At 35.6% G+C, this 27272-nt stretch overlaps 2 protein-coding genes across 2 annotated transcripts; one reads left to right on the forward strand and one right to left on the reverse strand.

Moving 5' to 3' along the window:
• Positions 1–4618: 4618 nt before the first annotated feature.
• Positions 4619–5230, reverse strand: LOC136979261 (histone-lysine N-methyltransferase SETMAR-like). Its single transcript, XM_067275208.1, has one exon. The coding sequence runs from the start codon at positions 5228–5230 to the stop codon at positions 4619–4621; it is 612 nt and encodes a 203-aa protein (XP_067131309.1).
• An 8658-nt stretch (positions 5231–13888) lies between these two features.
• LOC136979262 (uncharacterized) lies at positions 13889–21754 on the forward strand. The gene is made up of 2 exons (XM_067275209.1): positions 13889–14827; positions 21668–21754. The coding sequence occupies exons 1-2, from the start codon at positions 13889–13891 to the stop codon at positions 21752–21754; spliced, it is 1026 nt and encodes a 341-aa protein (XP_067131310.1).
• The last annotated feature ends 5518 nt before the right edge of the window (positions 21755–27272 follow it).

Raw genomic sequence — 27272 nt, forward strand, 5'->3', positions numbered from 1 at the left:
TCGCAAAATCAACTCTCTCCTTTTTGTCAGGATTTCTGGACACCAGGTTATTGCATTTATTATATGCAGATAACCACGCATAACAATCGATTTGCGTGAGCGATATCGAAATAAATCTAAGTCCAATAATTAATTAAACAAAGATTATATTTATTTAGACTAAATCTAAAATAATTACAGAATATACATAATAAAATCAACTAAATTCCAATAAACGTGATAACAAATCATATGGAAATAAACTAGGAATATGGATCTAAAAATAACCTATTTCATGCTATATCTAACTAATGCGCGGAGAGAGAGTTTATCTTCCTCACACACACCGGGGTGTATACTAGATAATTACAACTTACTTGAGCCTGTGATTGGTGTGAAAATAATCAATTCAAATTAACAAACGTTTTCCAGACACCTTCGAGAGAGAGAGTTTACAGATCTAAACGAATAATACCTCATCAGCTTCTTATAGCTGGTTGTATTTGTAGGACTGGTATCTTCACATTCACAAATAAACATACTGATAATGTTCAATAACTATAACTTGCATGGCTTTCCTATTATGCCTAATCACTGTATGGTGCAGAACTCTGCTTAATTCGATGAATAAGGCTTGGATTTTTCTATGGATGGCACCTAAATTGTAAGGCTTAACTCCTTGGGTCTGCACCTAATTCGATGAGTATTGCTTACATCCTCCTTGGGACTGTGCAAAATTGGTGTTAGAACGGCTCCCTTTTATAGAAGACCTTGCAGTCGGCCAAGGCTTGTTTTATGAATCATCATCACTTCTGTCAAAAGAGGAAGTTGATTTCCGTTGAAGTGAAGCCTGGCATAATACTTTCATTTTACAAATTTAAGATTTCTCTATTTCTATATTATTTTATATTTTATCTATAGATTCACCAAGATCTATGATAAATGCTGGTCATGTTGGTATAATTCAATTTATCTAATATAGTATATTTATCTTTAACAAATGGAAATAAATGTATTTACAAAATTCTTCTATTACGTCACCAAGGAAGTTGGTATCATCGTTTCCTTGTTATAAGAATTCGTTAAGTTAAACAAATATTATTTCTTTTGATAAAATATTAAATAAAATTAATCAATTTATTAATTAATTAAGGCCCGCGATCTCACATTTTTATGGCTAGTGGTCACAAATGAAAAATACGTTGTCTCTTTATATAGTAGTATAGATTTATTTAAATTATAATTATTAATGTAGTTAAGAGATGGTGCCTAATGTCAACCTCTAGTAACAAATTGCTTTATATTAATCATTTTATTAGCTAGATTATAGCCTGATATATAAGGTGATTGTTGGTAATTCATTATACTTTTGTTATAGATGAATATTTTTAGAGGTATTGCTGCTTCATTGTCAGAAGATTATAAATATACGTTTATAATTTATTTATCGAAAAGTAAGTTGATTACAAGTATAGACACCACACAACAGATAATTAGGTGCATAAACACTTACTTTTATACATGTTTGTTTTATGAAGGTTATAATCATTTTCTGATGGGATATGAAAAATTCAAAAAGATCTTAAAGCTAATAATAGTACTAGTATATGAAAGTTGTCTGTTTTTATTACACACAGATTTATTAAATGATGGATTTTGCTATATTGGTTTTACATCTAGTTATATTATTGGTTTATTTTTATATTTTTATTTAAATTCTTCTGTATATACATTTTGTTATTAAACAGATTGAAAAGTAACATCATAATTAAAATTATAAACATGTATATAGATATAGTAGATAGTTTGAAGTGAATTCTATTATGACTCACTTCACCTTTCCAATGCTGCCTTTATTAAGTCAAGGAATGAAGACAAGTGAAGTTGAATTAGAGATATCAATCTCATAGATGTGTGTACTATATTTTTTTTTCTAGTTGAAGAACTATACTTTTTTTATGTGAGAAGTTTCATTTTCTGAAGAGTTTAAAATTTATTTGGCAAATTGAAAATTTTGATTTTCAAGGAAATAGATACTTTACTATGCAATCACTACTATATCCTAATCCATCAGTGAATACTATATCCTAATCAATCTACATCTGTCTGGAAGCTGGAAAGGCCAACTTCAGGTAGTTGATATCAACTTCTTCCAGCAGAAGTAGCTTAAAATAGTTACATATGTATCATCATCATCAACCATTGCCATTGTCAACAGAATTTTAATGATTTATTTATAATTAAACTGTGATGGTTGTCAGGTGATGTATTTTCACCACCATTTAGCTGCTTCATTTTGACATCAAGTAGGATATGTCTGCTACATGAGATTTTGAGCATTTTTCAGATGGCAGTATGCGGTTTCGTATGTGAGACTAATTGTAAGATTAAATAGGAAATGACAAGATTCAGTGGAAAGGAGTCACTTGACATAGTTTAGTGCGCTAAAACATTTATTAGATGGCACAAAATGTCTTATTTTACTTACTCAACATGTGACATACTGTACAGAGTATTTGTGGTTAGGTGCACTATTATGGAGAACAAACTTTTGTACCTTAAGAATTCTGACCAAATAATATCCCATGATGAGAAGCGTGGGACAGTTCTCGGTATATTGATTTTAGAAGTTGGACTATGTATATTGTGCTGGATAGTACTCAAGCATAAATGTAGACAAAGTACACAATTGTAAATCTCAACAGCTGCTTAAGAAGGCATGCAAACACTAATCCAAACAGTTGGAAGAACAAGTGATGACTGACTGGAATCAGCCATTCCTTGTTATATTAAAACACCAAAAATTTCAGAGGTGTCTAAAAGTTGTGGGAAAGGTCTCACTACTGACAATAAAAAAGCATAAGATGAAACACTCAGATCAGAAACTTGACATAAACCAGCTTCTGATGAGGTTATCCTTGAGTTGTTTTCCTTTACTGTTTGATACTGATTATACTTTTCTCTATAAGAAGTTTCATCTTTTTGAAGAGTTCAAAATTTTGTGTGGCAAATCTCAAATAATTGTTTCTCAAGGAAATACTTTACTATGTAATCAGTGAATACTATATCCCAATCTATCTACATCTGTCTGGAAGTGGGAAAGACCAACTTCAGGTAGTTGATACATCAGCTTCTTCCAGCAGAAGTAGCGTAAAATGATTACATATATATCATTATTATGATCAACCATTGTCATTGTCACAGAAGTTTAATGTTTTATTTACCATTAAACATGTGAAAATTGTAAAAATTAATTATGCCAAATGTTCTGAATTGCTTAATTTTATTTGTATAAATATTGCTCAAATGCACATTTAAAAATGTCATTGTTCAAGAGGTACGATGATGTTTATAGAGAAAAGGACAAAAAATATTTTGTAAAGCCATGTACTAGACTTAATTTCATACTGTTTTCCTGTTTCTAATTAAGTATTAGTTCAGTTTGTTTTAATGAATTTTGGTTAGATTTAAAGAAATAAACATACCTAAAGGGTGGATAACAAAAGTTTGTTTACTTTATCAGAAATGTGGGGAAAAACCACAGTATGGATGTATACCAGTTAAGTCCTGAAGACATTTTTTCTTAAATTTCTCTGAAAATATTTTAAGGTAGTATATTTATGCCGATTCTAACTCACCAGAATGTAAATGCCTCAAAATATGAAAATTTAAAAATTCATGAAAATATCAAACAAAATCACTCAAAATTTTCCAAAAATTAAGCAAAAATAAAAATCAACTTTCATCCACATGCTCAAAATCAAAAACCTTCTAGCTCATCAAAATGTAAATGTGACTACCCAAGAATAGATTTAGACTTATGAATATGTTATAAACGTTTTTAAATAATATAATTTCTTTTATTTTTACATCTTGGGAGGGCCAGATGTGGACTACTCAAAATAAAAAAAAGTGTAAAAATAAAAAAATTATTGATTATTATGCAAAAAGCTACCTTGTGGCATACATAAAAATCTTTCATGAGGTGTGTCAAAATAATTCATCCCATGTGTACGCTCGCTTCTATCCTTTTAAATATATGAGTAGTAGGCAAATGAGTACCATGAAAGTAGTAGTGGTTTGGGCGACTCTCATAACAAAATTGTCAAATAAATTTCATCTTGTTTATGAAGTATTACAAATAATTTATTCATACGAGGGTTGTTTAATAAGTCCTTAGAAAAAGATAGAAAAACAAATTATTTCAAGTAGATTTTTTTGTTATTTTTCAAAATAATTTCCTTTAAACTCTATACACTTTTCCAAGCGTTTCTCCAACTTTTTTTAAGCCATCTAAAAAGTAAGATTTTGGAAGGTTCTCAAAATAGGCATCTGTTTGAGTGATGACCTCATCGTTCGACATGAATCGTTGTACGCCGAGCCATTTTTCTAACTTTGGAAACAAGAAAAGTCACTGGGGGCCAAATCTGGTGAATACGGTGGATGTTGTAATAATTCAAACTTTAATTCCGTGACTTTGGTCATCGAAACTGCTCCGGTGTGCACCCGTGCATTGTCTTGATGGAAGAGGATTTTTTTTTTTTTCAAATGAGGATGCTTTTCCTTGATTTCTTTGCTCAACCAGTGCAATAATGACACATAATATTCTCCAGTTATTGTTTTTTCTTTTTCCAAGTAATCAGTGTAGATGATTCCGCGTGCATCCCAAAAAACCGTGGCCATCACCTTTCCGGTCGATTTTGCTGTCTTCGCCTTCAAAAACCCACTGTTTTGACTGTTCTTTTGTCTCTGGAGTATAGTAATGTATCCATGTTTCGTCCACAGTTATGTATCGACGCAGAAACTCGTCAGGATTGCGACGAAAAAGTGCCAAAACAGCCTCAGAGTCAACCACACGATTACGTTTATTCTCCACTGAGAGCAAACGCGGCACCCATCTTGCTGAGATTTTTTTCACACCCAATTTTTTATGCAAAATAGAAAAAACTGTACCTTGTGATATGCCTGTGGCCTCAACTATTTCATGCACTTTGATTCGTTGATCACTCAAAATCATATGGTGGATTTTGTCAATCATTTCGGAAGTAGTCACTTCCACTGGACGTCCCGAACGATGTTCATCTTTTGTGGATGTACGGCCACGTTTGAACTCATTTACCCAATTGTAAACAGTTGCAAACACAGGAGCAGATATAACATGAACTTCATCCAACTCAGCTTTGATCTCTTTCGGTGTTAAGCCTTTTAAATATAAGTGTTTAATCACTGCTCGAAACTTACTTTTTTCCATTTTTCTAAATAAACAAAAGTTTCTTGCTTCAATCGACAATACCCCTCGATGTGGGTTCCTGTCCGTGGTGAGGGGACCTCCCAGAGATGGTTTAGAAACTCTTCTTTACCATCGCTGGGATCTGAACGCCCACCCACGTGTTTGCCGTGCGTGGTGACCCGTATGCCGGAAAGGGGGATCCTGGTAGTTGAGGGGCAACATACCGTCCCCAACACACTACTTTGGCCCCTGCTTCGGATAAACGGGAGGCTCAAATCAGGCTCCGTTTGAGTCAATCGGCTGGTCGTTGAGTCATTGTTGACCTCGGCTTGGAGTCAACCGATCGATGCAGACCGGGCAGACACGTCAGACAAGATGTGCTCTTCTTGACTGCATTGTGAGGGTATAGCTCCTGGGAAACCCTGGTGTGACGGTCTATGGGAGTCTCCCATGTGACGGCATCCCCTTGTTGGACTCCATGGTGGGTGGGGTCACTAGGAGCTGAATATTAATTCTTAAATATGGATCCTAAAAACAACAAACAAGCGACAAAGAACCAGACCTCCAGCCAACCCGCTTACTTAATAGTACATGCAACTGGAGAAAAACCCCTTGCTAAGTGTTCTCCTTTTTTGATTCAAAAGCTATTTGAATCAACCATCGGGCATTTAAAAAAAACGCAAAAATTGAGGTCAGGGGATCTACTAGTAGAAACAGCCTCTCCTCAACAAACAGTAAAGCTTTTGTCAATGAAGACTCTTGGAGACATGGCAATTTCGGTCACACCACACGTAAGTTTGAACTCATCTCGAGGTGTGATATCTGAGTTTGACTTAATGTCTGAAGACGAATCAGACATTCAGATCGGCCTCTCAGACCAAGGTGTCACTTCCGTTCGACGCATTTCGATACGCCGAGACGGCAAGTTGATACCCACAAAACATTTAATCCTCACGTTTAACAACCCTGCATTGCCATCCTTTGTTACAGCCGGGTATCTGCGCTGTGCAGTTCGTCCGTATATTCCAAATCCGCTGCGTTGCTTTAAATGCCAGCGATTTGGACATTCTCAGACGTCTTGCCGAGGCAAAAGCTTATGTGCACAGTGTGGAACTGAAGGTCACGACAGTACTGAATGTAAAAGTACTCCACACTGTGTGAACTGCAAAGATGCCCATCCTTCCTACTCCCGGAAATGCCCTGCATGGCAAAGAGAAAAAGAAATTCAACGGATAAAAACTGAGAAAAACATATCATATCCAGAGGCTCGTCGCATGGTCACTCCAAGTGCACCTATGCAACAAAAGACATTTGCTGCCGTGTTGAAATCTACTACGACACGTGGGGTTCAAACAGATATTTCTGTATTCCCAAGCGAATCTTTTACCCGCCATGCAAGATGCTTATTGATCCCTTCTACACAATCAGAAGAAAAGGAGATCACAAAGACTAAAACCTCTGTAAGTAAATCAGGGGTAACAACCAGAAATGTGGGTTCTAAAAAAGCCAGTAAGAACCCACTTAACAAACAAAGACTGAAAGCAGCCCTCTCTAAAGTTTCAAAAAAATCAGAAGCTCAATCTGTGAGTGAGTTTTCTGACATATCTGACGAAGAGCCTAATACGGAGGTTACGAAACCAAAGTCACCTCCAAAAGAGAGACCCCCTGTTAAATTAAAGAGGGATACCCTCGCAAAGAATGCTACCTCAAACACATAATGGATTATAAAATAATCCAATGGAACTGTCGTGGTTTCCGCAACAACTTCTCTGACGTTAAACACCTGACATACTCTACCTCATCTCTCTGCGTGGCACTCCAGGAAACACATCTAAAACCTGGAGAAAGAATTTCTTTAAAAGGATTTGATCTTTACCGTAAGGATGATGATAGCCACACCCGCGCTAGTGGAGGTGTGGCTGTACTGGTTTCAAACCGCATCCCTTCCTTACCAGTACAAATAAGAACAGAACTGCAAGCTGTGGCAGTCAGAATTTCAATTGGAGTAACTGTCACAGTTTGTTCCATATACTTGCCACCAGATGTCAGAGTCAATGAAAATGAATTGGATGACTTGGTTGAACAACTGCCGACTCCGTTTATTCTACTTGGTGATTTCAATGGCCACAATCCAATGTGGGGCAGTCCCGACATTAACCGTCGAGGCAGGGCCATTGAGAGATTTATAGGCAATCACCAACTGTATTTATTTAATACTGGAGAAGTGACATACTTCCACGCCCCAACAAGAACATTTACTGCCATTGATTTGACATTAGCTAGTCCAAATCTGTTTTCAGCGTTTACATGGGAGGTTGGATCTAATCCACTTTCCAGTGACCACTTTCCAATATTTTTAAAATATAGAGGCAGAGGAAGCTGTGAAACAGCCCGTCCACCACGCTGGAAATTTGAAACGGCAGATTGGCCTGCATTTTCTTCTTTGGCTAATATCACTGAGGAAATGGTCAATACTGCCGATATCAATGATGCAGTCGAAGTTGTCACTTCCAGTATTATTCAGGCAGCCGAAAAAACAATGGGGAAAACGTCAACCAGATATCCAAAACATCCGAAACCATGGTGGGATCAAAATTGCGAGGCAGCATTTAAAAAGCAAAAGAAAGCATGGGGGATTTTCAGAAGATACCCCACTGCTAACAATTTGGTTGCTTTTAAGAAAGCAAAGGCTAATGCCAGAAAAATAAGAAGGCAAAGCCAAAGGGACTCTTGGAGGAAGTATGTTTCTAGCATAACATCTTCCACCAGCTCAAAAGCAGTCTGGGATAAAATCCATAAAATTAATGGAAAATATGCTTCTCACTCTCTGTCCATGCTGGAAAGTAATGGCACAATAATCAGTGACATAAAAGGTATTGCTGATTTGTTGGGTGAAACATTTTCGTCTTCATCCAGCAATATTATGTATACAAGGGATTTCCAGGCTTATAAAGTCCAAAGTGAAAAACAATATCTAAACTTCCACTCCCCATCTGATGAGGAATATAATGTGCCATTCAGCAGAATAGAACTATGTACTGCAATCTCTCGCTCGGGGAATACTGCTGTAGGGCCGGATAAAATCCATTACAGCATGATTAAAAATCTGTCAGGCAATTCCCTTAGTAACCTTCTGAATCTGTTTAACAGAATATGGACAGAATGTATTTTCCCTGACTCTTGGAGGCTATCAATTATTATTCCCATTCCCAAGCCAGGTAAAGACTGCAAGAATCCCTCTAATTATAGACCAATTTCTCTGACTAGTTGTCTCTGCAAACTTTTCGAGAGAATGGTCAACAGACGTTTGATGTTCCTCCTAGAGGAAAAGAACTACTTTTCACCACATCAGAGTGGATTTCGTAGGAACAGAAGTACCACAGACAATTTAGTAAACCTTGAAACATCTATACGCGAAGCGTTTATTAGACGACAGCACTTAGTGTCTGTGTTTTTCGATATAGAGAAGGCCTACGATCGCTGTTGGCGATACGGGATACTCCGTGATCTGCACAAATTCGGATTGCGGGGTAATTTGCCAATTTTTATAAAAAACTTCCTACAGAATCGAAGATTCCAAGTCAGGATGGGCAACACTTTGTCTAGGCCTTTCACACAAGAAGAGGGTGTCCCTCAAGGTTCTATTTTGAGTGTAACTCTGTTCCTAATAAAAATTAACAGTATAACTAACTGTCTTCCTCCCAGTGTGAAACACTCTCTGTATGTGGATGACTTTCAGATTTCCTGTCAGTCTAGTAACATGGGTTTTATTGAGAGACAACTGCAAACCTCCTTAAATCGAATAGACAATTGGTCCAAGACCAATGGTTTCAGTTTTAACGTAGAGAAGACCTCGTGCATCCACTTTTGCCGAAGGCGTGGTTTGCACCTGGACCCTGAAATTCACCTAAATGGGGTTAAAATCCCAATGGTCAACGAAGCAAAATTTTTGGGTGTCGTGTTTGACCATAAATTGACGTTCTTACCACACTTGCGCAATTTGAAGAGTAGATGTTTAAAAGCTTTAAACCTGTTAAAGGTATTGTGCTGCTCATCCTGGGGAGCAGACAAATGTTCTATGCTCAGGATTTATAGGGCCCTTGTTCGCTCTAAGCTGGACTATGGGTGCGTTGTGTATGGCTCTACACGTGAATCTACTCTTCGGATGCTGGATCCAATCCACCATCAAGCATTGCGTTTGTGCACTGGTGCATTTCGAACTTCTCCTGTACAAAGTTTGTATGTGGATGCTCATGAGCCTCCACTATCTCTTAGGAGAGAACAGTTGTCTCTTTTTTATTACATTAAACAGAGATCTCAAAATAAACTTTTAGCTGATTGTTCAGATAGTCAGCTGAGGAGATTATTTGCAGCTCGCCCAAGTAGTGTCCCTACATTTGACATAAGAATGGAGAATGTAAGCAGCACGATTGACCTGGACACAAGCAACATTTCGCAGGTCGAGGTCGATAATATATCACCTTGGTCAATTCCTGTGATAAACGTTGATTTAAGCTTAAAGCAGTTTCTAAAAGAAACCACCCCAGACTACGTTTATAGACAGCACTTCGCAGAAATTCAACATCGTGACAGGAATTTAATTCCTATATACACAGATGGATCTAAATCGGATGACTATGTTGGCTTAGCCTTTGTTTGCCAGGATGAAATCGTGGCAGAACAAATAGCACCGAATTCTTCCATTTTTACTGCGGAGTTGCAGGCTATTTATTTAGCCCTAAAGTATATAAATAGGAAAGGTCATCGTTGCTGCGTGATTTACACTGACTCAGTTAGTGCACTTCAGGCTTTGATCTCGTATGAACCTAGTTTTCACTCCATAGTGATTAAAATTCGTAAGCTGATTTGCCATCTTTTTGCGAGGAATTTCTCTATAAAATTTTGTTGGGTCCCAGGCCATGTAGGTATAAGAGGGAATGAAGAAGCTGACGCAGCTGCAAAGTCAGCAAGTCCTTCTCAGCATACAATGCATATTGAAGGAGGTGACTTGAAGCTAGTTGTTAAAAAACGACTAGAGGAGAGATGGCAAAATGTGTGGAACGCACAAGTCCACAATAAACTACACGAGATCAAACCTGTGATAGAAAATTGGACACAGAAGAAACCTTATGACAGGAGATCTGAGGTCATTCTTACTCGTTTGAGAATTGGACATACTCGACTGACTCATCAATACCTTTTGAAGGGTGATGACCAGCCTGTATGTCAGTATTGCAACTGTAATGTAAGTGTTAAGCACATACTGAGCAATTGCATCGCCTCTGAACGGATTCGTAGGCAGCATTTTGGAAATGCAAGTTTTAAAGAGATTTTGGGCCAGAGGCCAAATGTTGATAAATTATTGAACTTTCTAAAAGTTACAAATATTTATAAACAAATTTAGTTGTTTATTTATTTATATCCATATACATGTTGTTGTTATACACAGTTTAACTGTTGTATATTTTTGTTATCGGTTCTATGTTTTTTGTTTTTTTCTGTTGTTTTATTTTGTTCTATTTACTCTATTATTATATTATTTATTTATTTATTATTTATACCATGTGTTGTGGCGCAGCTTGGCCTGTGTTGCCTTTGTGCCAAAAAACTATTACCAACCAACCATCAATCGACAATAAAAATTAAACCATGCGATGAATATGACTGGTATTTTCACAATTGTCCAGTGAGCCACGATGCTTACTAAAAATGCACCAATTTTGATGCTACAAGCGCATTTATTGGATTTTCTTAGGACTTCTTGAACAACCCTCGTATCACCACAAATGTGTAAAAAAAACCCCAAATTAAAAATAAATATATTAATCAATTTTTAAATAAGAATAAAATATATTTACTATGTTTGTACATATATGCCTTATATGAGAACACATCACATAAGGAGCAGTGCGCCATAAAACGGGTGTGTTTTCTGCAGATGCTTCCTAATGTGGCACCATTCGACGGCTAATATTTATGTGGGTATTTCATGTCGTGGATCGGACAGAATGTTTCTTTGTTCCAATTTTTCGGAGGTTGGCAGCTATGAGGAAATCTTTTAATGTGGTCCTGGCACGAAACTCTTATTTTCGAAGATTTCGGTACTCCAAACTTCTCCAGGTCGAAATATGGGATATGTACACCATAAATTTCGGCAGTTAAATTTAAAAATTTTCTTCAATTTCCCTCCCTTTATAATAAAAAACCTTATATTTTAAAAATAAATTGTATAAAATTTGACAAACATTTTCGCTTCTTTCCCACTCTCCGAAAGGCTGTTCTTCATATGCTAAATAAAGCCCATGTAAATGGTTGCCAAATTTTACATTTTTTTTATTAAAATAATTTAAATCGTTAAAGAAAATATTTTCATTGTAAAAGTTAATTTTACCATATTTGTTCCAATTCTGTGCCATGTACCCAAGCTGCCGAAATAATGCGTTAAATGGAATATCCATGTCGTGAATAGAGAGAGCTTCAAAATCAATGATTACGTTTATATTACATTTTTCTTTTGTATATAGGCGGTCCTCATCTAATGTCAGCCATGCAGGATGTGTATCTATCCGGGTGTCATCTAATTTATATATATATATATATTATAAAGAAAACCATGTTTTTATTTAGTACTCACATTTGAAATCATGAGAACCATCACAGGCCATCCATGTATTGGAATTTACAACATCTGAATCTAAAATATTTCTTTTTTGAAAAAATATATTAATTAAATGTAGATATATGAAAAATATACTTACAAACCATTTTGCAGCTAAGAACTTATGATGTTTAAAGTTTGAAAGCTGTTTTAGTTGTTGGAAATTTCTGGATTCTGAGTGATATTTATACAAAATTGGAGGGTATATAAAATAGTTTTTCTGTTACCTTAAACAAAATATTGTTGAACTTTCTAGTGACTGACACTGTTTTCTGGTCTGCTCCACCCAGGTTGAAATTAGGTTAAATTATTTCTTGCTCCTTATACTGCTAGAGGGTTTATGAAATTAGGTTATTAAGATATTTGCCCTCAACATGCTTGTTATTTAGATTATAAACTGTTTTAGAAGGTAGTTTACTGATGCAATCCAGTTAGATTATTTTGGTTTTTTCTGGTTGGTTCCATCCAGGTTGAAATTAGATTAAATTATTTCTTGCTCATTATAAAAAGTGTAAAAATAAAAAAATTTATCGATTTTATTATGCAAAAATCTACCTCGTGGCATACATAAAAATCTTTCATTAGGTGTGTCAAAATAATTCATCCTATTTGTACGCCAGCTTCTATCCTTTTAAATATATGAGTAGTAGGCAAATGAGTAGCATGAATCACAAAATTGTCAAGTAAATAATTTTTAGACTTACCTTTTTGGATTATAAGAACTGCGATTGGTGGGGCTTTGATATAAATTAATTATTAAGATACGCTAGAATTTATTTTAACACCAGGATCAGTCATAGAAGCTTTGAAGTTTCCTTATCTCCTGAAAATCCAAATCAGCAATAAGCAAATATCTCAAAATTATCCAGCAACATATCACAATTTGGAAAAAAAAATTGTAACACCTCAAGTGACTTGGTGGCAAAAGAAGTTATTATTACTATACATTTACTTGGAGTTACAGATTTTGACATTGATATCAAAGAAAAACAAATTCACTTTCCTGCAATTGTAAATGAAAAGTGTTACAGATCTGAAGAACAATATTTTTTAACACGGGTAAACCAAGAACTTGTGGACAGAATGTTGAAATAAAACTAAGCAAGGCTAAAAAAGGATTAAAATGGTTATGTTTGATTTCTAACGAACAACAGAAAACTTACATTAAACTTGATTACGAACATTTGGATGATAGTGAATCAGAAGACATTACAAAAACAAAAATTACTTTTGAACGAATAGATGTTGAGAATTCTGAAGAGAATTCAGAATTTGATGATGATGATTTTATCTAATTTTATATTAAAAAGATGTCTGATATTTAATGTCAAAGATTTGAATGCAAATATGTTTGATAAAACCACTACAAGTTTGAAGTTTATTTAACTGTAAATCTTAATGTAATAATAAAAATATTTTTAAATTGACAAAATACTTTGAGACGACTATCATCAAAAATGCATTTAAAAGATCAGTTACTCTCTACGTTAAGTATATATGAAGGCTTTTTACGACCTCCGTATACACCCAGCATAAAGAGTGACTGATCTTCTTTCAGACTGCCCCTCGATGTGGGTTCCTGTCCGTGGTGAGGGGACCTCCCAGAGATGGTTTAGTAACTCTTCTTTACCATCCCTGGGATCTGAACGCCCACCCACGTGTTTGCCGTGCGTGGTGACCCGTATGCCGGAAAGGGGGATCCTGGTAGTTGAGGGGCAACATATCGTCCCCAACACACTGCTTTGGCCCCTGCTTCGGATAAACGGGAGGCTCAAATCAGGCTCCGTTTGAGTCAATCGGCTGGTCGTTGAGTCATTGTTGACCTCGGCTTGGAGTCAACCGATCGATGCAGACCGGGCAGACACGTCAGACAAGATGTGCTCTTCTTGACTGCATTGTGAGGGTATAGCTCCTGGGAAACCCTGGTGTGACGGTCTATGGGAGTCTCCCATGTGACGGCATCCCCTTGTTGGACTCCATGGTGGGTGGGGTCACTAGGAGCTGAATATCAATTCTTAAATATGGATCCTAAAAACAACAAACAAGCGACAAAGAACCAGACCTCCAGCCAACCCGCTTACTTAATAGTACATGCAACTGGAGAAAAACCCCTTGCTAAGTGTTCTCCTTTTTTGATTCAAAAGCTATTTGAATCAACCATCGGGCATTTAAAAAAAACGCAAAAATTGAGGTCAGGGGATCTACTAGTAGAAACAGCCTCTCCTCAACAAACAGTAAAGCTTTTGTCAATGAAGACTCTTGGAGACATGGCAATTTCGGTCACACCACACGTAAGTTTGAACTCATCACGTGGTGTGATATCTGAGTTTGACTTAATGTCTGAAGACGAATCAGACATTCAGATTGGCCTCTCAGACCAAGGTGTCACTTCCGTTCGACGCATTTCGATCCGCCGAGACGGCAAGTTGATACCCACAAAACATTTAATCCTCACGTTCAACAACCCTGCATTGCCATCCTTTGTTACAGCCGGGTATCTGCGCTGTGCAGTTCGTCCGTATATTCCAAATCCGCTGCGTTGCTTTAAATGCCAGCGATTTGGACATTCTCAGACGTCTTGCCGAGGCAAAAGCTTATGTGCACAGTGTGGAACTGAAGGTCACGACAGTACTGAATGTAAAAGTACTCCACACTGTGTGAACTGCAAAGATGCCCATCCTTCCTACTCCCGGAAATGCCCTGCATGGCAAAGAGAAAAAGAAATTCAACGGGTTAAAACTGAGAAAAACATATCATATCCAGAGGCTCGTCGCATGGTCACTCCAAGTGCACCTATGCAACAAAAGACATTTGCTGCCGTGTTGAAATCTACTACGACACGTGAGGTTCAAACAGATATTTCTGTATTCCCAAGCGAATCTTTTACACGCCATGCAAGATGCTTATTGATCCCATCTACCCAATCAGAAGAAAAGGAGATCACAAAGACTAAAACCTCTGTAAGTAAATCAGGGGTAACAACCAGAAATGTGGGTTCTAAAAAAGCCAGTAAGAACCCACTTAACAAACAAAGAGTGCAAGCTGTGGCAGTCAGAATTTTAATTGGCGTTACTGTCACAGTTTGTTCGATATACTTGCCACCAGATGTCAGAGTCAATGACGATGAATTGGATGCCTTGGTTGAACAGCTGCCAACTCCATTCTTTCTACTTGGTGATTTCAATGGTCACAATCCAATGTGGGGCAGTCCCGACATCAATTGTCGTGGCAGGGCCATTGAGAGATTTATAGGCAGTCACCAACTGTATATATTTAATACCGGAGAAGTGACATACTTCCATGCCCCAACAAGAAAATTTACTGCCATTGATTTATCATTAGCTTGCCCAAACTTGTTTTCAGCATTTACATGGGGAGTTGGTGCACTTCAGGCTTTGATCTCGTATGAACCTAGTTTTCACTCCATAGTGATTAAAATTCGTAAGCTGATTTGCCATCTTTTTGCGAGGAATTTCTCTATAAAATTTTGTTGGGTCCCAGGCCATGTAGGTATAAGAGGGAATGAAGAAGCTGACGCAGCTGCAAAGTCAGCAAGCCCTTCTCAGCATACAATGCATATTGAAGGAGGTGACTTGAAGCTAGTTGTTAAAAAACGACTAGAGGAGAGATGGCAAAATGTGTGGAACGCACAAGTCCACAATAAACTACACGAGATCAAACCTGTGATAGAAAATTGGACACAGAAGAAACCTTATGACAGGAGATCTGAGGTCATTCTTACTCGTTTGAGAATTGGACATACTCGACTGACTCATCAATACCTTTTGAAGGGTGATGACCAGCCTGTATGTCAGTATTGCAACTGTAATGTAAGTGTTAAGCACATACTGACCAATTGCATCGCCTCTGAACGGATTCGTAGGCAGCATTTTGGAAATGCAAGTTTTAAAGAGATTTTGGGCCAGAGGCCAAATGTTGATAAATTATTGAACTTTCTAAAAGTTACAAATATTTATAAAGAAATTTAATTATTTATTTATTTATATCTATATACATGTTGTTGTTATACACAGTTTAACTGTTGTATATTTTTGTTATTGGTTTTTTGTTTTTTGTTTTGTTCATTTTTATTGTTATTTATGTACATATATATACCGTATGTTGTGGCGCAGCTTGGCCTATGTGGCCCTTGTGCCAATAAACTTTAACCAACCAACCAACTAATCCACTCTCTAGTGACCACTTCCCAATATTTTTAAAATATCGAGGCAGAGAAAGCTGTGAAACAGCCCGTCCACCACGCTGGAAATTTGAAACGGCAGATTGGCCTACATTTTCCTCTTTGGCTAACATCACTGAGGAAATGGTCAATACTGCCGATATCAATGATGCAGTAGAAGTTGTCACATCGAGTATTATTCAGGCAGCCGAAAAAACAATGGGGAAAACGTCAACCAGATATCCAAAACATCCGAAACCATGGTGGGATCAAAATTGCGAGGTAGCATTTAAAAAACAAAAGAAAGCATGGGGGATCTTCAGAAGATACCCCACTGCTGAGAATTTGATAGCTTTTAAAAAAGCAAAGGCAAATGCCAGAAAAATAAGGAGGCAAAGCCAAAGGGATTCATGGAGGAAGTATGTATCTAGCATAACATCTTCCACCAGCTCAAAAGCGGTCTGGGATAAAATCCATAAAATTAATGGAAAATATGCTTCTCACTCTCTGTCCATGCTGGAAAATAATGGCACAATAATCAGTGACATAAAAGGTATTGCTGATTGTTTGGGTGAAACATTTTCGTCCTCATCCAGCAATAGTATGTATACAAAGGATTTTCAGGCTTACAAAGTGCAATCTGAAAAACAATATCTAAACTTCCACTCTCCATCTAATGAGGAATATAATGTGCCATTCAGCAGAATAGAACTATGTACAGCAATCTCTCGCTCGGGGAATACTGCTGTAGGCCCGGATAAAATCCACTACAGCATGATTAAAAATCTATCAGACAATTCCCTCAGTAATCTTCTGAATCTGTTTAACAGAATATGGACAGAACATACTTTTCCTGACTCTTGGAGGCTATCTATCATCATTCCCATACCCAAGCCAGGTAAAGACCACAAGAATCCCTCTAATTATAGACCAATTTCTCTGACTAGTTGTCTCTGCAAACTTTTCGAGAGAATGGTAAACAGACGCCTGATGTTCCTCTTAGAGGAAAAGAACTACTTTTCACCACATCAGAGTGGATTTCGTAGGAACAGAAGTACCACAGACAATTTAGTAATTCTTGAAACATCTATACGCGAAGCGTTTGTTAGACGGCAGCACTTAGTGTCTGTGTTTTTTGATATAGAGAAGGCCTACGATCGCTGCTGGCGATACGGTATACTCTGTGATCTGCACAAATTCGGATTGCGGGGTAATTTGCCAATTTTTATAAAAAACTTCCTGCAGAATCGTAGATTCCAAGTCAGGATGGGCAACACTTTTTCTAGGCCTTTCACACAAGAAGAAGGTGTTCCTCAAGGTTGTATTTTGAGTGTGACTCTGTTCCTAGTAAAAATTAACAGCATAGCTAAGTGTCTTCCTCCCAGTGTGAAACACACTCTGTATGTGGATGACTTTCAGATCTCCTGCCAGTCTAGTAACATGGGTTTCATCGAGAGACAGCTGCAAACCTCGCTAAACCGCATAGACAATTGGTCCAAGATCAATGGTTTTACTTTTAATGCAGAGAAGACCTCCTGTATCCACTTTTGCCGAAGGCGTGGTTTGCACCTGGACCCGGAAATTCACCTAAATGGGGTTAAAATCCCAATAGTCAATGAGGCAAAGTTTTTGGGTGTTGTGTTTGACCAAAAACTGACGTTTTTATCACACTTGCGCAATTTGAAGAGTAGATGTTTAAAATCTCTGAACCTTTTAAAGGTACTGTGCTGCTCATCCTGGGGAGCAGACAAATGTTCTATGCTCAGGATTTATAGGGCCCTTGTTCGCTCTAAGCTGGACTATGGATGCGTTGTGTATGGCTCTACACGTGAATCTACTCTTTGGATGCTGGATCCAATCCACCATCAAGCATTGCGTTTGTGCACTGGTGCATTTCGAACTTCTCCTGTACAAAGTTTGTATGTGGATGCTCATGAGCCTCCACTATCTCTTAGGAGAGAACAGTTGTCTCTTTTTTATTACATTAAACAGAGATCTCAAAATAAACTTTTAGCTGATTGTTCAGATAGTCAGCTGAGGAGATTATTTGCAGCTCGCCCAAGTAGTGTCCCTACATTTGACATAAGAATGGAGAATGTAAGCAGCACGATTGACCTGGACACAAGCAACATTTCGCAGGTCGAGGTCGATAATATATCACCTTGGTCAATTCCTGTGATAAACGTTGATTTAAGCTTAAAGCAGTTTTTAAAAGAAACCACTCCAGACTACGTTTATAGACAGCACTTCGCAGAAATTCAACATCGTGACAGGAATTTAATTCCTATATACACCGATGGATCTAAATCGGATGACTATGTTGGCTTAGCCTTTGTTTGCCAGGATGAAATCGTGGCAGAACAAATACCACCGAATTCTTCCATTTTTACTGCGGAGTTGCAGGCTATTTATTTAGCCCTAAAGTATATAAATAGGAAAGGTCATCGTTGCTGCGTGATTTACACTGACTCAGTTAGTGCACTTCAGGCTTTGATCTCGTATGAACCTAGTTTTCACTCCATAGTGATTAAAATTCGTAAGCTGATTTGCCATCTTTTTGCGAGGAATTTCTGTATAAAATTTTGTTGGGTCCCAGGCCATGTAGGTATAAGAGGGAATGAAGAAGCTGACGCAGCTGCAAAGTCAGCAAGTCCTTCTCAGCATACAATGCATATTGAAGGAGGTGACTTGAAGCTAGTTGTTAAAAAACGACTAGAGGAGAGATGGCAAAATGTGTGGAACGCACAAGTCCACAATAAACTACACGAGATCAAACCTGTGATAGAAAATTGGACACAGAAGAAACCTTATGACAGGAGATCTGAGGTCATTCTTACTCGTTTGAGAATTGGACATACTCGACTGACTCATCAATACCTTTTGAAGGGTGATGACCAGCCTGTATGTCAGTATTGCAACTGTAATGTAAGTGTTAAGCACATACTGAGCAATTGCATCGCCTCTGAACGGATTCGTAGGCAGCATTTTGGAAATGCAAGTTTTAAAGAGATTTTGGGCCAGAGGCCAAATGTTGATAAATTATTGAACTTTCTAAAAGTTACAAATATTTATAAAGAAATTTAATTATTTATTTATATATATCCATATACATGTTGTTGTTATACACAGTTTAACTGTTGTATATTTTTGTTATTGGTTCTTTGTTTTTTGTTTTGTTCATTTTTATTGTTATTTATGTACATATATATACCGTAAGTTGTGGCGCAGCTTGGCCTATGTGGCCCTTGTGCCAATAAACTTCAACTAACCAACCAACCATCTTTCAGACTTTCGAATTCCAAAGTTATAAAATCATATGTATAAAATTTAAAACTTAGAAATAATTTAAATTAAATTATCGAAACATGAGCTACACACACACAAAGCATATGCTCTGAACATGTCCATTTTTTTTGCATTTTTCACACCGTCTGGATTTTCGATCTCGTTGTCTACTACATAAATAACAGACTGAGTGCCAGATGGTCTTAGTTCAGAGATCTGGACATCTGTGTGTTTAAGCAGAATACTTGCTCTTTTTTTAAGATCTTTTGGTAAATTTTCTAGGGTTAGATCTCTTTTCTAATTGAGGATTTATGAGCTCCCAAGCTAGATTTTCTAAAAACTCTGAATGTCTGCAACTTTCTTGAGAAGCAAATTTATGGTATTTAAATATACAAAATGCGTTAATTGCCACAATATTTAGCAAATTATTGAACATGACCATTGGCCACCTTCTTGTTATTCTGGCAACATTGTTTTTTCCACACAGTTGGACTACAAGATTTAGTCATGTTGTAGAAAGTTACCATTTCTGGCTTTTCTGCTTCTCCTGTGGATTCATCTATTTTGTTACCAAAGTGCATTGATAAAAACAAAACTACAGTGCTATTTTTCTTTGGGCAATATGATAATATTGAGCAATTTGACTGAAAGCCGAATATTGACGAGTTTTTTGCACGATTTCTGTTTGGTAAAAATACTTTTGGAACCCCCTTTCTGTTTTTTTTCATAATACCTACATACGAGAGTTTCTTAGCTTTGTGATTTTACTAACGACAGGCTAGAGAACCAATTATTCCCAGTGATGTTCCTGTTTGTTCCCTGAACAGGTGTTATTAATCTTTCCACTTTTTGCTGAGCAGTATTGCTTACGCAGTAAGGCTCGTACCTACGTAAGGCTTCAAACTTATTGTGTATGCAGTTTTCACGTCGCACAGGGCAAACACTTTTATCCCATACCTCGCAGGTTTTTTCGGCATGTACTGCCGAAATGAGCACTTGCCCCGAAAAGCGAGGAGCTGTTAATCGACAGTGAGATACTCGCTTGGGGTGAAATATTTTCTAAAATTAGAAACCAACATTTCATGCAATTTTCTGATAGGAGCCAATTTGTCTATTTTTTTTTTCTTTCCTCTCGGTCGTGAATGTCATCAAAACGTATACATCTTAACAAAAATTGAAATCTTTTCTCACTCATGCATAAGTAGCAAGCTTCAACCCCATTCTTTTCAGAATTATTCGACAAATTGTTTGCATTTTTGCGGAGCATCGTATACTTCCTATCAGGTACAATAAGCCAAGAAATTCTCTTATTTCTAAACGGTCAGTGTCTTCTGCATTTTTTCCTGGGCAAATTTTCCTGTTGTTTTTTATATATGTATTTGTAAATTTAACGATTAAGTTTATAATATTCACGTCCAAAAAAAAATAAAAAATATCAATTTCTTTGTTACAATTACGTGCCTCATTTTTAGGACCAGGTAGATGAGTTATGATGTTTCTTGATCTTGTTATAACTCATTTAGGTGGTGCTTCTTTATACCATTTAGTAACTCTGTCTTTTCCAGTAAAATATGTTTTGTTTACAGATGGTTTATCTTCAATGTCTTCGTCCTCTTCTAACTACTGTTCTGAGGCAGTGTCGTGATCACTTTCTGTTATTATGTTAACTTCCCCAGCATTGGACTCATCCAGGTCATAACAGGTTTGCTGATCTTCAACCTCCTCTAGCCAATTAAGAAACTGCTGAGGATCTGTCGAGGGAAGGGTTTTGGCTTTTTTACTTTATATTGCCATTGTAACTAATAGAAGAAAAATGCATATTAAAACAAAAAGATTCTATATGAAAAATGTGCTGAATTTGTGTAGTAATATGTTCTTACTTCTTATAGAATGTAACCGTTTTTACAGGTTACTAATTGAATTTATAAAACCTATTATAACAATTTTATGTCACGTGTACGGTAATTTTATTTGTCTACAATTAAAAAATTCACTTATAGATCTTTGATTAATATTCTATACATGTTATTTAGACACGTCTATATTCTTTCAAGTGTAAAATAAGTAAAGTGCAGCATTTTAAATCAATGGAAAGCCATAACACGACCTATAATTTATAACGCAGATTCTCGTTGGGGAAGGGAGTGGTTGCTATATTGAAATGTAGGTCAAGCTGAGAAACGGCAGTAGTATAAGAGAGAGAGACTCTACAAATTTTATAACAAATTATCCCAGAGTCTTAAAAGTTTATCAGTATTGCTCATTATTTCGGGGGAAAGACGTTGACCAGGAGCTAAAAATCGCAATAACCGTTGAATCGCTTGAGCGTTTTTAGGATATTTGCATCCCAAAAGCTCTCCTAGACATTAAAACCACGCCCATTTTTGCTGCCTTTTCGGATATACTTCCTGGCGAAATTTGAACGAGCGTTTTTAGAATAATTCGCTATTTTTTATATACGTCGCTGTCTTTTATATTATACGTCGTTGTCTTAAGAAAATCAATATATTTAAATATATTTTTGTTATTTTATTTTTATATATAAGTTTTTTTTGTTAAGCTGGTGCCATCCGTCGACAAATTAATGTGTTTTCTTTTGTGTCGCGACCTCAATTAAATAAACGACACAATTTTCTCTTTTTTTTTATTACAAATAAATAAAAAACAAAAAGTTACATTAACAAAAGTATAAAAATTATTAGTAAATTAAAAGTATAAAAATTAGTAAGTAATAATTATTTGTGAAGTTATTTTATGATGTGTCTAAACTCCACACCGTCTAAAAAAATAAATAATATGTTTGTATATTTATTTTTAAAAAATTTTTATTATAAATAGTTTAAATTAGAAATATCAAAAAATTGAAAGTAGTTTTTAAGGAAAATCCACAAGATAAAAAAAGCAGAGGGCATTAGTTGTTGTTCTTTTTCAAGACAAAGAAGATTGCCAAACAAAGAAAGATGACTAGTCATTGTGTGTAATTGTAACTGTTTCTTTTAGACTTTAATTGTTTTAAATAAGTATAAGAAGCGACTGATAGGATTAAGTGATGTATCGCTATCAGCCGCATCTATAAGAATGAATCGAAATGACAGTGAAGGTAAGAAGTGTAAGATTGAAATTATAAAAAAAGCGAATTAAAGTTATAAAAAAAAGTTTGAGTTAACTCTAGGAAGCTTAAATTTATTTCGAATATTTTTAAAAAAACTAAAGAATTTAAATTGAGCTAATGCCTAGACACGCATCTTTCTTTGTCTCGAAAAATCTTGCGGAATATTCTTATATTTATATAAAGTCTTTGAAAAACTTAATTTCTATTGTTCTTCTTCAAATAATACTAACTTTTGGGAGCCCATTTTTATTATTACTCGTTTGTAGCTTTCATGAAGAATAATTATATTTTTTTTTAAATTGAGCATTTAAATTAATTAGGTTAGAATACGTTTTTCCATTGTGATATATGCTAGTTTTTTTGTATACATTTATGGTAATTTCTGATTTGGTATTTAAAGGAGTTGTCGTTATTGGTTTTACCCAATAAATATTATTTAAGGGCATAACTGATGATTCTGAAAAATTGTGAAATACTTTTTAAAAAAATACAAATAAAAAAATTGTTATTAAAATATAAAAAGATAATTACCATTTTATCTAAAATTGTTCACACTCCTTTATGATAATAGCACACTTGATTCTCTTCAAAATTTTCAAGAAGTGGTATGAAATTCCACTCTTCTAAAACAATATGGTTTCCGCTGTAAATTACTCTTTCATAATTTAGCATATATTAGTAGTATTAGGGAGAGAGACTTTGGGATAATTTGTTAAACTTTTAAGACTTTATAACTTTTATTCCAGTATTGCTCTACATTTCGGGGGAAAGACGTCCACCAGGGGCTAAAAATGGCAAAAACCGTTGAATCGTTCGAGCGTTTCTAGGATATTTGTATTCCAAAAGCTCTCGTAGACATTAAAACCACTCCCATTTTTGTTGCCCCTTTGGATATACTTCACCGCGAAATGTGAGCGAGGGTTTTTAGAATGCGCCGCGCCGAGTCTTAACGATGTTTTTTCTCTTTACAATATGACGAGTCTTAAGAGAAACGATGTTTTTTCTCTTTACAATACGACGATCTCTCTCTTAAGAGAATCAATATTTTTTTCTTTATTTAAGAGAATTAATATTATTATATATATATAACTTTAATATTAAGATATTTTTCTTTTCGTTAAGCCAATGCCATCTGTTGGCAAAATATTAAATTGTTAAGTCTCGAAGGTGCCATCTGTTGGCAAAATATTAAACTTCATTTTCTTTTTAAATTATTTTTTTCCTTCGAAATTTCGAAACCGATTAAAAAAATAACAAACAGCGCGAACCGTCCGTCGCTAATCGGATCGCGCCATTTGCTATTTGGTTTTTATCGATACTTTTACGATATATATATATTTTTTTCTCCTCTTTCTTTTATTTATTTTTATATTTTTATTTTTTTATATTTATATATTTTTTTTATTTTTATATATTTTTTTATTTTTGTAAGTTTTTGTTTTGGTTGGGCGCCATCTGTCAACAAATATGTGTCGCGACGACGATTAAATAAACAACACAATTTTCTCTCTTGTTCTTTTTTATTTGAAAATAAAATCAAATGATATTATAATAATTAAAAACAAAATGATATTATAATAATTAAAAACAAAATAAATATAAAAAAAGTTATAATAACAAATGCTTAAATTGTTACAGAAAATAGATGAATAGATGATGAGATCTCCGTCGAATGTGTCTAAAAAAAACAATAAATATTATGTTTATAATAAAAATTTTTTTAAAAATAAATATACAATAGTTTAAATTAAAAATTAAAAGTAGATTGTAAGGAAAATCTGCAAGAAAAAAAAAAGCAGAGGGCGTTAGTCGTTCTTCTTTTTCGAAACAAAGAAGATTGTCAAACAAAGAAAGATGTCTAGTCATTGTGTCTAAAATGCAACTGTTGCTTTTAGACTTACAATTGTTTTTTAAATATAAGAGACGATCGATAGGATTAACCGATGTATCTCCAACAACCGCGAAGGTAAGAAGTTTAAGATTGAAATTATAAAAAAAGCGTATTAAAAAATTATAAAAAAAGTTAGTCGTAGAAAGCTTAAATTTATTTCAAATATTAACCCTGCGTTAGGCGCGCGGGGTGCAGGTGCACCCCAAACGTTTTTAAACGCGTGTATTTTTTCATCCCCTCAGTACCTTCCTTCAAAGTACTGAAGATTGCACTGAAAATGTTAAAAATTCCAGGAAAAAAAAACTTTTTACAAAAGAAACACAGCAAAATGCATGGGGTGCACCTGCACCCCGCGCGCCTAACGGCGGAAGTTTTTTTAGCGCGACCATTGGAGGGGGTGGACCCGAGTTAGTGTACTGAAAAAACGATCATTGCTTGATATCGAATCAGTCATAATACAAATGACGAATAAGACCATAGAAGGCGTGTAAATAAGATTTTTAAGGCCAATAAACGGAAAAAAAGTGTCCCATAGACTTAGCATTGAAAGTTTGAAAAATGGCGTTTTTGGAAATATTTATTGCTAAATGGTCCTGAAAACATGTTTATTTGTCCGAATAACGCCAGAAAATTTCTCGTAACTAAATTAAAAGTAAAAAAAACGATTAAAACAAGCGATTTTATAGCGACTGTTTACATAAGTCAACGTGGTAGTCTGCGGGGGCGTGGCATTTCGCGGGAATTTTACCGACAATTGTTTTTACTGGTGGATGTAATAACAGACAAAGAAAGTAACCAATTACAGTGTAAAAGAAGTTAACTATCGATGTTATCTGGCAATAATTCGCCTTTTTATCTCTAGTCGCTGTAGAGTTTCAGGGGGTGTACTTTTGAAAATACTGAAATATTTTTGGCCCGGGGTTTGTGACAAAGCATTTAATGTTTGGAACAGTTAAAAAACACATACGGGAATACGATTCAACGATTAGATAGCAACAGACTTGTTTACAGTTTGAAAAATAGACTTTTGAAGTTGACGATTTTTTTCCTGAAAAATTCGCGAAACGTAATACTTTTTCGTTTTCGTTATAAATAAATAAAACAGATATATTTTAAGTAGTATTGTTGATTAATACATCAGAAACACAATCCCACTAACGTCAAAAACGAAAAAATCGCGAAAAAAATTTTGATTTTTTCAGTAACACCTTTAGTCACGCGGGGTGCACGTACACCCCGCGCGCCCCTCCGTGTAACACTTCCCTGCGCGCCTAACACAGGGTTAAAAAACTAAAAGAATTTAAATTGACCTAATGTCTAGACATTCATCTTTGTTCGCCTCGAAAAAATCTTGCGGAATATTCTTACATCTATTATTTAAAATTTATATAAAGTTTTTGAAAAAAACTTACCATTTATTCTTCAAATAAAATTATTTTTTTTCCACCCATTAAAATAATTTGTTTTTTAAAACATTCTTGTAATATAATCACATCCTTTTGAAAGGAAGCGTTTAAATTTAAAATTTTTGAATATATTTTTCCTTGAAAATAAATGGATTCTTTTTTGAAAACTTCTATGGATAATTTTGATGGGATATTTATTGCCGGAGAAATTCTTGGCCGCACGTGATAAATATTTTGAACGGGAATTGCTATTTCTGAAAAATTAGCAAATACTTTTAAAAAAATACAAGTAAAAAAATTTTTACTAAAATATAAAAAAGATAATTACCATTTCTGTCCAAAATTCTCCACGCTCCTCGGTGGAAAAAACAAATTTGGTCTTCTTCAAAATTATGTAAAATGTGAGTTGTGTCCCATTGTTCGTTGACAACGTGGTTGCCAGCGTAAATGCGTTCTTCAAACTTTATCGAATATTTAGTAAAATATTTTGTCTCTAAAATTGTCACATTCGACGGAGATCTCATCTTGGAGAGGGTTAAAAAATCGGATAAAGCGAAAGTATTTATACTCTAGGGTTATTAATATATGCGTTCACTTTCGCTAGTCCCCATCTTAGCATACGGCATCAAAACTCGCGTCTTATCTGTCCCTCTCTATCTTTTTTACATTCTAGGTCAAAGATAGGCCTCCTAATTCAAAGTCAAGAATTCGAGGTGACCCGATTCCCACACAAAGCGACTAATGTTTTATAGTTTCAATTAAAAAAAACGCATTTTTCAAGTTTTAAAAAAAATTTTATTTGAGTAAACTAACGCTACATTGGTTACATTTAATGAATATATTTGGTTGTATTTTACCAAAACGAAAATTATTGCGTACAAAAGCGAATACATAGTTATCATTAAAATATTTAGTATTAGGCTGAAGAATTTTTAAGTCTTGGTTTCTCGATATTTTGTAGAGAAAAAATAAGCAAAAGTATCTGCACGTAGAACTATACGGACCTTGGAGCGTTTTTCGATTCCAACGCAACTCCTTGGAATTCTGTCTTATGAACTTTATAATGTTCGGGATTTTTGGTGGTAGTCCGTATGAGTCAAAATAATAACAAGTCGAATTTCGGAAAAAAAGAGCTATCCAGTGTCGTCCGGGATTTTTGCTGTTCTCCGTATTAACGATAAAGCTTCTCTTCTTTCCGATTGTTTGAGGTAATAAATCCGAGGGATAAACGCGACCGAATGTCTTGCTAATTTCGGAATCACCTAACGCCAGTTTCCAGAGTGTAATCGTATCCATTAGTTGTTTAGTAGTCGACGTAAATGTTTCGCGATCGATCGATTTCTATTGTATTACGATATTCTAAGAAGCATATGACGTTAACTGTTTCTGGCAAAGGTCTTTTGAACTTTAAATCGAAACTAACATTTCCATAGGTCAACACAGAGGTATGGTTTTCGGATGCCGCGCGGTCCGGAGTTAAGTCGAATACGTGGAACAGGTATCCTTGAGCGTAGTCGGAATACGATATATT

The sequence above is a fragment of the Centruroides vittatus genome, unplaced genomic scaffold (assembly GCF_030686945.1).
Source record: "Centruroides vittatus isolate TY-2023 unplaced genomic scaffold, ASM3068694v2 contig_60, whole genome shotgun sequence".
Taxonomy (NCBI): domain Eukaryota; kingdom Metazoa; phylum Arthropoda; class Arachnida; order Scorpiones; family Buthidae; genus Centruroides; species Centruroides vittatus.